The following is a 12,186-nucleotide window of genomic DNA, read 5'->3' as shown; positions in this document are numbered from 1 at the left end:
TAAATCACCACTCTTTGAGTTTGGATATTTAAGTTCTGAATCCCACTAACTGTGTTATCTATCTTTTTAACCTTTGTGTCTTATCTACCAGGAAATTGTAGCTCTACTGCATTCCCTTGTTGTACAAATGTAGTGGTAAACTTTTGTCAAAGGAGAAAAAGAGGTTAGTCAGGTAGGACTTGTTTTTGATGTGCGCTTGTTGACTTGTAATAGCTGCTGTTTCTCAGAGTGCTTGCAAGCCATCCCTTTTAATCATACATTCTAGAATTTTGCCACAAAGTAAAGTCAAACTCCTGAACCTATTATTTAAAGACTAGTTTCCTTCCCTGTTGAGAATGGAGAGAGCCAAAGGCTTGGCTCAAAGCCTGGGCCGCCTCCATGTTCTCCAGAGTTTTTTTTTTTTTTGTTTGTTTGTTTTTTAACAGACATCATGATGGACAGCTGAACAGTCATATATTTTCTCTCAGTATCTTTAGATGGAATTGATCCATCCTTGATGGCTTGTCCCTACCAAAGATGACTAGATGGACTCAGTCTCCTCATTTGTGTTAGGTTTCAAATCCCTAACCATAAGAGTTTTTATGCTTATAAAGGGAAGCAGAGAAAAAAAATACAATAATTCTTTTTTCTTAAAAAACAACAAAAAGGCTTTATTGCTATTTGTATTTTAAATGGTATTCTCATTTCCTAATATTATTCCCATAGTAGAAAACCTTTCTCTCCACTCCTTTGTTTGGCACCCATCCCTGCTGTTTGCAAGCTCCCGTCATCTCCCTCTTGGACTACTTTGATAAGATTTAGATTGGGTTCTCTGCTTCCAGTCTTTCCCCACTTGGTCCATGCTTCACTCAAATACCAAAGAGATCTTCCTTATCTGACCCTGAAACTACCACTCTTACTCAGTAATCTCTAGTGGATCCCTTCTCCCTATTACCATCACCCTTACTCAGTGTACTCTAGTGGATCCCTCCTCCCTAGCACTATCACCCTTACTCAGGGTACTCCAGTGGATCCCTCCTCCCTGTTACCATTACCTTTATTCAGTGTACTACAATGGATCCCTCCTCCCTGGTACTGTCACCCTTACTTAGTGTACTCCAATGGATTCCTTCTCCCTGGTACTATCACTCTTACTCAGTAAACCAGTGGATCCCTCTTCCCTTATACCACCACTTTTACTCTCAGGGTACACCAGTACCTGGTACTGTCACCCTTACTCAAGGTACTCCAGTGGATCCCTTCTCCCTGGTACCACCACCCTTACTCTCAGGGTACTCTAGTGGATCCCTCCTCCCTAGTACTACCACCCTTACTCAGGATACTCCAGTGGATCCCTATCACCCTTACTCAATAAACCAGTGGATCCCTCCTCCCTGGTACCATCACCCTCACTCAGGGTACTCCAGTGGATCCCTCCTCCCTGGTACCATCACCCTCATTCAGCAAACTCCAGTGATTTCTTCCTCCCTGAAAGGTCAAATATAAAACCCTCTGTTTAGCTCTTGTGTCTGTTCCCCACATAGGAATTGTTTCCCAACTTGGTTGTTTGTACAGACTCTTACCCTATACGTGCTCTCCTTCTCCACTCCCACTTCCTGGTTTGCCTGGCTCCATACAGCTGAAATCCCATCTGCTTCCTTCTGAGATCGCTTCCCATTTACACACTATATATACATAGTTACCGGCCTGTTGGCTCCCCCTCTTCAACTGTATGTTCCTTGAGGGCAGGAATAGTAGTTTTGCTTTTCTTTGTATCTCTAATGCTTAGCACAATGCAGGTCACATAATAAGTTCTTAGTAAATGCGTTTTGGTAGATTATTCTGCTATAATTAAGAAGTTCAGTTAAACAGCTGAAGAAACTCAGACTGTTTTAAGCAGCTAGCTGGGTGTTAGAGGGTGTCTTCTGAGGCACCCAATTTTTCCGCTGCTGACTCCAAATCCAGCACTCTTTGTATTGTATTGTGATGACTGACCAAAAGCCCTTTTTTTTTTCCCTGCTGTCCCTTCTGACCTTCCTGTAAAAAGCAGGTCTGGTGCTGTTGTCCCATTTTATGCATGGGATCACTGAGGTCGGCCTTTCAGATCTCACCCGGGCTGTATGTTTCTCTCCCTGTCTCAGGGCAGTGAAATCCAGGACCCTGCCTACGTGGATAGTGAAAACGCCCTCGGAGAATCCTACCTCTTTCCCGAGGACGAGGCCATGACACTGGCCCAGCCTGAAGTCCTTCATGAATCGGACATGGACAGCGCCATTGACAGTGCCCCGAGTCTGGAAGTATCCGACATGAGTCCGGGAGAGGAGAAGGATGGAGTTCTTGGAGGCCTCTTTCTTCCAGGTGACAAGTAAGTCCCACATCGGGGCCAGAAGAACTTCTCCAAGACCCGCGACAGCCTCTCCTAGTCAGGTTCCAGCTGGTGATGTTCCCTCCTTCTTTTTCATGCTGTGAGGTGATGGATAAACAGCTGGTGCTGGGAAATTGGGGTGGGGTGGGGTTAATGCCATTTGAAGGAAGGAGGGGAAGGGAATAAGCCTTTATCTCTGGATAAATACCCTGGCCAAGTACTTCATATCTCATCTGTTCCTTTTCAGGCATTCTGTGAGATAAGTTCTGTTATTATATCCATTTTGTTCCTTTTCAGCCACTCTGTGACATAAGTGCTATTAATATATCCATTCTACAGTTAGGGAAACTGAGGCAGACATCTTAGGTGACTTGTCTAGGGTCATACGGCTGGGCCCTCCTGACCCTATTTTGCAGCCAGCTTTGGATGATTTGGAGCTAGGAAGAGCACCTGGTGAGCTAAAGAATGGAGCTGCCCCCCCACTGGAGTGTAAGCTCTGGTTTTGTGAAATCTGGCTCTCCTGCTTATTCCCTCCAGGCTGCTCTCAGTCTTGTTTTTGGCCCCAGACAGGTCGGGGAATCTCCAGCTATGTTGGAGTCCGATCAATCCGGGTCTTCCTGGCTTCCAGACCAGTTCCTCACAGGGAGGACCTTGCACTGAGTTTGGAGAGGAGGCTCGGAACCACCTTGGGAAGGCCTTTAAATGTCAAAAGTTTCTAAAAGTGCTTTTCTTGGTCTTCTAGATCATTTATCCCCAATCCATCTGCATCATCGGATCTCTCCACACACTCGACAGCCTCTCTCATCAGTAATGAAGAGCAATTTGAAGACTACGGGGAAGGGGAAGATGTGGAGTTTAACCCCAGCAGCCCATGTCCTGATGATGAAACTCGAACTAATGTGTATTCCGACCTGGGGTCTTCTGTGTCTTCCAGGTGGCTGCTGTGGGTCTGGGGTGGGAAATGGGACTTGGCTAGGGTTTGGGGTTCAGAGGAGAGATGGGGGAGCAATTTGGTGGTTTTATACCAAGGAAAATAGGGCAGAACTGCTCTTGGAGAGGTAGCCTGATGTCTGGCCCGAACTCGGCGCTTAATAAATGCTTGTTGACCAACCGACAGGCTGACCATCCCACCTCATTTGAGAACTTCAGCTAGCAGCCTGGGCTCTAAGCTGGGATCCACTTGAGCCAGCTCTCAGCAACTGTTCAGTTGTCAGTGGGAGAATTTGCATCTCATAAATCAGTAACCCTGCAAATCAGGGCTTGATTTATTAGGTTAAGTTTTGCATTGTTTAGTGAAGCATTGTGTCCTGCAGACCTCCCTCCCACTCTTTAGAGCCAATTGTTAAATATTTACTGGCTCTAAGTCAGGGGTCTTAGGCTTGGTCATCTTCCTGCCCTAGTTCTTTCTGCGGTGGACATTCCTCCCTAGCGACTGGGAGCAAGAGGAAGACCTGACTCTGTGTGACAGTTTTTGTGAACTACTGATGTCTGTTTTTCTGTCTCCGCCAACCTTCCTCCCTTCTCCTCCTCCCTTTCCCCAAGTCTCGGGCTTGGGTAAGAGACCAATTCAGATTTATCTGGGGAAATTGCTGAGAGGCAAGAGTGAAATACTAGAGACGGAGTCTTACCTCGGCCCCAGACCTTGATCTTCCTAGCCTTTAAATGGGTCTCAACCTACTTTTCTCCCTATTTTTACGATATTGTGATGATTCTAGATCTAATACCAGAAGTGATTTCTGTCATTGAATTGCTTTCAGCAGTTCTCAGACATTCCTGAAGTGCACTCACTCAATTTGGAGTCAGCAGAATTGGTTCCAATCCAATCCCAGACATTTGCCCGTGTTGTGAACCTCAGCATGATTATATTAAATTTCCTTACCTATAATATGGAGCTTGTGATAATAACTATACACGTAAAATATACCCCGCAAGGTTGTGGGAGGCAGATCGCAATGTGTATTTGCATTTGTTAAGTCTGCTTTTGCAAACTGGAAAAGTATTACAGTTCCTGCTGCTGTTTATTTTTCTCATGGTTGTGGGTTTCCTTGGGACCTCAGCTCAGGAGGATATAGTGACCAGTTAGCCCAGGCAGATGATAAGTAAAGTTATATTCTTCCCACCCACAAACAGTGCAGGACAGACCCCTAGAAAAACGAGGCACGTCTACAATAGCGAACTGCTGGATGTCTACTGCTCCCAGTGCTGTAAGAAGATCAGTCTGCTGAATGATTTGGAAACCAGGCTAAAAAATCTTAAGGCTAACAGGTGAGCAAGCATTGACCCCAAAGAGGGATCCAGCCGTGACCCGAAGGAACATGAATGAGACCCTTGTTCCCACCCTCTCCCGTCCTGGGCCAAATAAGGGATTGTGTCTACCCAACCAGCGGGATGCTTGGTCCCTCCGGTGGGACTTCCGGAGCGTGGAAGGTCCAATGACTTTGATTTGAATCCCAGCATTGCTGTATGGCCACTTGACTTCTCTGGGATTCATTTCTTCCATATAATGAAGGTTTGGACAAAGTGACCCGGGAGGTCCCTTCCGGCTTCAATCTGCCTGGACCTCAGTTTTCCTCCTCCTTCTATAATATTGAACTTCTTCTCCTCCTTCAATATAATATTGAACTAGATGGCCGCTAGGCCCATTTCTAGCACAAAATCTATACTCCCCAATTTAGGATATAAGATTTAAGCTAAGATTCTTGACCTGTAAGTAGCTGCGGGCCTGGCCAGCTGTGATTGACCAGGGAGAAAGTGGGAAATGAGCTTTTCTTGTGCTGAGATGAGAAGAGAGTGTTCAGGCAAGAGCTTGGAAAGCACAGAGGAGGGTTCGTGGAATAGCAAATACAATCCCAATTTATTTAAAATAAACAGAAGGATAAGTAGGTTTCCCCTACCTTTCCTCCCTGGGTTGTTTCAAGACTCAACATAATATTTGTGATGTACCTCCTTCCTCCCTCTTCCCCCAGTAAAAATCCTTTATCTTGAATGAGATTTTTGTTTTGCCATGTTCTATTTAAGAGTAAAGCTGGTTCCAATGATGTATTCTTTCCTCTCCTCTAGCCCTAACCGGAAGATCTCTAGCACAGCATTCGGACGGTAAGACCCTGTCCACCTTTTCTGGTTTCTCTGAGTCTTTGTTTCTACTTATCTGTGTGGCTCCTGGCAGCCCCTCTTCCTTCCCCTAATTCCTCTGTCCCAACCTCAGGCTGCACCCACAGAAACTTAACAGTTGACGGGATGGACGTTCCAAAGGGTAATTGTCCAACAGAAGCCTGTGCCTTTTTCTCCTGACAGCCACACAAAAAACCAGCCTTGATTCAGTTCCCCTAGACTAGAAGAGCCCCAAGTGAGAAAACTGCCATGGGAACACTGACACTTAGCCAGGAACATCACAAACTCTTGAGTGTGGCCCTGTGGGGTGGATCCACAGCCCCTGTCCTCAAGGGGTTTATGGTCCTCTGTTAAAATATGAAGTTTGCTTTAGTTTATTTGCTTAAGTAAATTTTTATTGATGTTATTCTTAAAATATTCTTTCCTAGAGAAGTTTTTCATTACCATCAAAGAATTTTAAAAAGGGGAAAAGAAAAGAATATTTTTTAATAATAGATGATCACCTCCCATTCCACTGTATACACAGGCTGGTTCTTTCATCCCATCCATTTGGCCTTTCTGAGAGTCTTTTTTAAAGATTATTTTAGCTTTTTAAGGTTATCAATTTTTTTTTTCCTTTCTAAAAGGTTTTTTTAAAGGTTATTTTAGCTTTTTAAGGTTTATTTATGATATAGTAAGGTTTTTCAAGATTGTGATATGGAGAAAAAGCACTTGTATTTGAGACACTGACCACCTGTGTGAATATGTGTCCATCCCAGGACCTTTCGGCTCTCTTATCTCATCATATATAAAAATGAGCACCTTGGGCAAGGTGACCACTAAAGGTTCCTGCCACCTCTAAATCTTTGATGATTGGTTCAGGAATATTTGTGGCACCAAACACGTAGGGTCTTTTGAATTCCTTAGTTTTACTGTGTTCATAAAAATATAGAACAATCTTTTTTCCCCTGAGGCAAACCCTGAGGGGTCAAGTGACTTGCCCAGAGTCACACAGGTAGGAAGTGTTAAGTGTCTGAGGCTGGATTTGAACTCAGGTCCTCCGGACTTCAGGGATGGTGCTCTATCCACTGCAGCACCATATAATGAAAGGAAAAATAACTTCCAGGCATGGGACTGTAGAGATGGTCTATTCATTCATTGGCTTGGTGGCTTTAGACCTTCATGGCTATATCCATCCAAGGATTGGATATACCCCCAATGCCATCCCACAGCTGACGGGGAAGCTTTCCTCACACATAAAAGCTGCCCCTTCTGCCATCCCCAATCTCATGCATAAACTTCAAGCAGATACTCTTAAGTGGGCACCCACACATAATGGAACAGTAATTGGAGGACGAGCTTCAGGGCCAGGAGAACACGAGTTCCCCACCTGGAAGTGGGACCTTGGACAGGACCAGTCGCCTCAGTATCTTGGTGCCTCTGACAACTCTAAGACTGGGGAGTATTTTCCTCTCCAAGCAGTTCCCTAACCGAGGAAGTCACAGGCCCAGTCTCCATCTCTAGCCTTAATTATGCTAAGAAAGAAAAACTCTTTCCTGCTCTTAAGAAACTTCCACTTTGACATTCACAGACAACTCATGCACAACAGCAACTTCAGCAGCAGTAACGGCAGCACCGAGGACCTGTTCCGGGACAGCATTGACTCTTGCGATAATGACCTCACAGAAAAGGTAAGGGCCCCTTTGCAGGGCTCTGGGGGCTTCTGAAGAGGATCTGAACTATTCCCCTTGCGAGATGAGGTGGGACGTGGAAGGGGCTACAGATGTTAACCGTGATAACCCAACCCACTGAAACCCCCGGGGCACTAAGTTCCTAGGGAAATCCATCAGTTCAGCAGGAAAACTTATCAAGCACCTACTGGGTGTTTGACTGGGAGGTGGGTTGGGAGAGGGTAGACACATAATTGTACAATCCCACAAGGGGGACCTGCCACATCCAAGCCTGCAACGCTCTGTCCCCTAAATCCATCCGCTCCGTTTTTCCCCTTTTATAGGTGAGCTTCCTGGAGAAAAAGGTGACCGAACTGGAAAATGACAGTCTGACTAACGGAGATCTGAAGAGCAAATTAAAGCAAGAAAACACACAGCTTGTCCACAGGTATTTTCATAGCTGCCTCCCCTTCCTGGGAAGTTGGGAGGAGGGAGGCTGCCAGGCTGTCCTGGGGGGTGATGGCAAGAGGGTGGCGGAGAGCACGTCGCCGTCAGAAGCCCCTTTGACCCCAGTGGCTGCCCCTCTGCAGGGTACATGAGCTGGAAGAGATCATGAAAGACCAGGAGACAACAGCAGAGCAGACCCTGGAGGAGGAGATCAGACGGCATCGGGAATTGTTCAGCAAGCTTGAAAAGGAAAAAAGCACCGAGATCGAGCTGCTCAACACAAGGTGCGCCCGTGCGCGTCTCACCCCTCTGTGGCTTTCGGTGAATCTGTGCCTTGTCAGTCCCACAAATGATGTTTTGAATACTGGGTGAAATCAATAATGCCATTGATACAGTGATTAAAGATTAGCAAAAATACTTCACAGTGACTCGGTGAGATAGGGACCGTATGCATTAGCTCCATTTTACAGATGAGAAAACTGAGGCATCAGAGTTTACATTCTAGTAGTGATAAGAATGCTCGGAACTTAAAATTCCCTTACATTTATGATCCAGTGAATCCTCGCCCTGTCCGTGTAAGTTAAGAAGAAACCAATAATACCCTCATTTTAGAGCCTGGGAAATGACTTTTTCAAGGGCACCTGGGTACACTGGGGGCAGAGCCCTACAATGCTCTCCTCATGCCCAGGACAGGGCTTTCTCTGCTGTGGAGCTCACTTACAGGGTAGCTCCCTGGGCCAATTTAAATCAGGAAAATCCACCTGTGGGGCTGGTAGTATTTCTTTCAACCTCACCTTACTCCTGATGCATTCTCTTGGATGCAGCGAGAGTCTCCTGGCTGTCCCACGGAGACCCGCCATCTCTTGGCCCTGGCCAGCTTCTCTGTCTGTCCCCCTCCACACTGACCACCCTGGCTTCCTTTAAATCCTAACTAAAATCCAACCTCCTACAGGAAGCCTTCCCCAGCCCCTCTTAATTCCAGAACCTTTCCTTAGTTAATTATCTCCTACTTATCCTGTATAGACCTTGATTTTCATATATACCAGCTTTCATGCGGTCTCCCCCATTAGATTGTAAATCTGAAAGCACTCATGGTATGGGACCTTGAGTGAATGCTTTCCATTTTTTTGCATTTTTATTTCTCCATGTTTCAAATGAGGGGGCTGGGGCTAAATGTTCCCCCATTCCAGAGCCTTCCCTCTGTTAATTATCTCCTAGTTATACTGTATAGACCTTGATATATATATGTATGTATATGTATACGTATATATATATACATATATATATATGTATGTATATGTATACATATATATACATATATATATATATATATATATATATATATATATATACATACACATATATATCAGCTTTCATGCTGTCTCCCCCATCAGATTGTAAATCGGAAAGCACTCGTGATATGGGACCTTGAGTGAGTGCTTTCATTTTCTGCATTTTTATTTTTTCACATTTTAAATGAGGGGGTGGCGCTACATGTTCCCTCAGTTCTAAAGTTCTCTGGTTCCCCAGGTGGGATATTAGGAGGGCAGACCTTCTGAAGAGGGCTAGAAGCTGCCTCGGGTGCTCTCTCTGTGGGTTGCCTTTGATGCTGAAAAGAGCAGCCTTTAGTCTTCTGCACAAAGCACAGCCTGAAGTCTCTCCTCTGTCATCTCATGCTGGAGCCTCCAAACCTTGTCCCATCCCTGGGTAGACTGATTGATGTTGGCAAAGACAGTCTGGTCTCTTCCCAACCAGCTCCTGCTTTCCTGATGCCAGATAGAGAAGCCAGCGTGAGGGTTGTACCTGCTACTCCTTACTCATCTCACCCATCAGAGACAGCGTGCTATAGAGCAAAGACTTCTCTGCTTTGAATCCTAAGGCCTGAGTTCAATTTGTGCCCCTGAATGAAGATCCTGTTGCAGAAATTCCTAAATGTCCTTTCCTTTTTAGAAATTATTATGGGGCTTTGAACGGTACGGTCGTGTAGATTTCAGATAAAAGTGGCCACAGCCCCCAAAATGCCTCAAAAAAACCTTTAAAAATTTAACTTTTTTTTCAGTGAGCAAAATTATTTTCTCATCCCACTTTGAAAAAAGAAAAACAAACTTGCTAACAAATAAATATACATAGTCAAGCAAAACAAATTTCTTGCTCTCTCTCTATTGGGAGGTGGGCAGTGTGCTTTTACAAGTTCGTTGGCGGCGTGGTGAGTTCATTTCTTTGGTTGGAGAAATTCGGGCTTTTAAAATTGTTTTGACTCAAAAGAACTTTGACAGAGTTGTGGTCATATTCAATTCTGACCATATCAAGAGTTAAAAACAAATTGTTTCTACTAAGAAGTATTCTTTTTAAATGATGTGGTCACATCATGTGCAAAGTTAAATGTTTGGGTTTTGAGGTCAAGTTTTTGTTTTTGCAAATAGGAAGCAATACAATTGAGTAAAGTTAATACTTTTAAAAAATGTTCAAGTACATTTAAACAAAAATTTTTAACATTAAAAAAAAATTGAGTTCCAGATTCTCTCCCTTCCACCTTGAACAGGCAAACAATTTGATATAATTATACATGTGCATCCATGCAAAACATCTCTATGTTGCAGGCCAAAAAAACCCGAGAATAATAAAGTTTAAAAAGAATTAATTTTTTTTGATGGAAAAACCATGATATAGGGGAACAAACATTCTCTTTAGAATTAGAGGATCTGGATTTAAATCCCAACTCTGAAGAGTCACTGGTTAAGTAATTCCCTTACATCTCCCATCTAGGAAGTGTGAGAAGTGGGATTTGAACTCAGGTTCTCCTAAGTCCAACATACAATCTCCTGGGTCTTTCCATAACAACTCTGGAGAAACAGTTATGGTGGACCAGGATTTCAAGTTGGAGAGCTGCATCTCCCCCATGTCCCCTAGGTACCTAGCGCAAATTGTGCCCCTGAGAACTGATGGATTTGTTTATTTACTTTAACAACCCAGATCCTATTTTTAATTTCCACCCTGAAGGCTGGTTTCCAAGAGTTTCTGTTGTGCTCTTAGTCCCAGCAGTATGCTGCTCCCTCCTGACCTCTTGGTAAGAGGCAGTGATGGAAGGAAATCTCTGAACTGAAATCAGGGAATCCACAGTTCTGGTCCCAGAGTAGCCACTGACTTGCTGTGTGGCTGAGGGCAAACAACCTTCCCTTTCTTATGTCTGCAGACTGCTGGGGTGTTGATACAAAGATGGTTGTCAGACACAGTTCCTCCTTTTGCTGGAGTTTAAGGACCTGCATAATTCCTTTAGTACCTCCAGGATCAATGAATCAGTGCACACACTTCATTGGGGCAGATTGTACCAACTTTTGACAAAATCCTACTTTAATAAATGGTTACTCTGAGTTTCTGGGTCTTAAAAAATAAATTTCCCTTGGCCATGTCAGGAATAAACCTGGTTGAATTTAGAGTGGCTGATTCTCTGACCTGGTCTGTCCAAGAAGTCTTCCCAGCTTGATAGATCCTTGACAGAGTCAGCATTGCTTTTGAGCTGCACCAGTGAGACATCAGGGAGACCCCCAAGGAGAAGACATATTCGGGGGGATCTAGGAGGATGTAATATAACTTGTGAAGAGTGCTCCAAGTCCGGAGCAAAGACTGAGGCAGGAAAGGGCTGGAATCAGAAACAATTTCTTGAAAGAGGTGACTTTTTGGAGAAAAATGAAAGCAGATACAGCATTGAAAAAATGATAGTTTGATTTGAGAGCCTGACCCATTAAACCCAAAGCTAGATGTTTGTTGTTTTAGGCATTTGGCTTTTTTCTGGAAGGAAGTCAAGTTTAGGGTCTAAATTCTGGAGTTCGAGTCCATGAGTGAAAATGACCTTGATTTTCCCTCTTGCCCCCCACTTCCTGCAGGGTACAACAATTAGAAGAAGAAAACACAGAATTAAGGACCACGGTGACCCGTCTCAAGTCCCAAACGGAGAAATTAGATGAGGTAAGGAATTTTAATAATTTTTGTCTGCGTTTTTACATTACCTCAATTCCCAAATATTTCCCTCCTGACTTTGGTGTTTTGGAAATCGGCGGTTGTTTCTTGGTGCAGACAAGGCAGGATCTGGTATGGAAGTGGGGGGGGATGGGTTGAGGGGTCACCCAACCCAGAGGCTTGGATGTTGGTGGACTTTCTCCCCTTCCGCTTCCCCATTTCTATCAGCATCAGTGCCCTGTCTCTGAATAATGGCGGGTGTCTCCCCCGTTTCAGGAGCGGCAGCGGATGTCTGACCGGTTAGAAGATACCAGTCTCCGGCTGAAGGACGAGATGGATTTGTACAAGCGGATGATGGACAAGCTGCGACAGAACCGGATAGAATACCACAAGGAGCGAGAGGCAACCCAGGAGGTGGGTCAGTGGGTCACCGCTCAGCCACCCGAGTCACTGGCTCCTCAGGAAACCCACTGAGTGAGACCCTGGGGTGTAGGGAACCCAGAATCAGGAAAACCTGAGTTAGAATACTACCCGAGACTCTTAGTGGCTATAAGTAGCAGCTATAAGTCACTTTTTACCTCAGTTTCCTCATCTGTAAAAATGAGTGGTTGAACCTACAGGTCTTTTCAGTTCTTTGTGTAATTCAGCTCTAGGAGGAAGTAATCTTAAGAATTCCGA

The 12,186-nt window shown here is 44.6% G+C and overlaps 1 protein-coding gene across 3 annotated transcripts in view; it reads left to right on the top strand.

The window, feature by feature from the left end:
* RAB11FIP4 (RAB11 family interacting protein 4) overlaps positions 1-12,186 on the top strand; it is a 160,575-nt gene that overhangs the window by 142,783 nt on the left and 5,606 nt on the right. For all 3 annotated transcript variants that reach the window (XM_031967636.1, XM_031967637.1, XM_031967638.1), the window contains 9 exons: positions 2,121-2,344; positions 3,087-3,278; positions 4,475-4,609; positions 5,405-5,440; positions 7,026-7,125; positions 7,449-7,552; positions 7,695-7,835; positions 11,436-11,517; positions 11,785-11,922. In XM_031967636.1, the coding sequence (XP_031823496.1) occupies positions 2,121-2,344; positions 3,087-3,278; positions 4,475-4,609; positions 5,405-5,440; positions 7,026-7,125; positions 7,449-7,552; positions 7,695-7,835; positions 11,436-11,517; positions 11,785-11,922 (1,152 nt within the window). The remainder of the gene's footprint in view (positions 1-2,120; positions 2,345-3,086; positions 3,279-4,474; positions 4,610-5,404; positions 5,441-7,025; positions 7,126-7,448; positions 7,553-7,694; positions 7,836-11,435; positions 11,518-11,784; positions 11,923-12,186) is intronic.

Source organism: Sarcophilus harrisii, chromosome 4 (genome assembly GCF_902635505.1).
Source record: "Sarcophilus harrisii chromosome 4, mSarHar1.11, whole genome shotgun sequence".
Classification (NCBI taxonomy): Eukaryota; Metazoa; Chordata; class Mammalia; order Dasyuromorphia; family Dasyuridae; genus Sarcophilus; species Sarcophilus harrisii.
The sequence above is the reverse complement of the archived record's forward strand: the minus strand, read 5'-3'. Positions and strand labels throughout refer to the sequence as shown.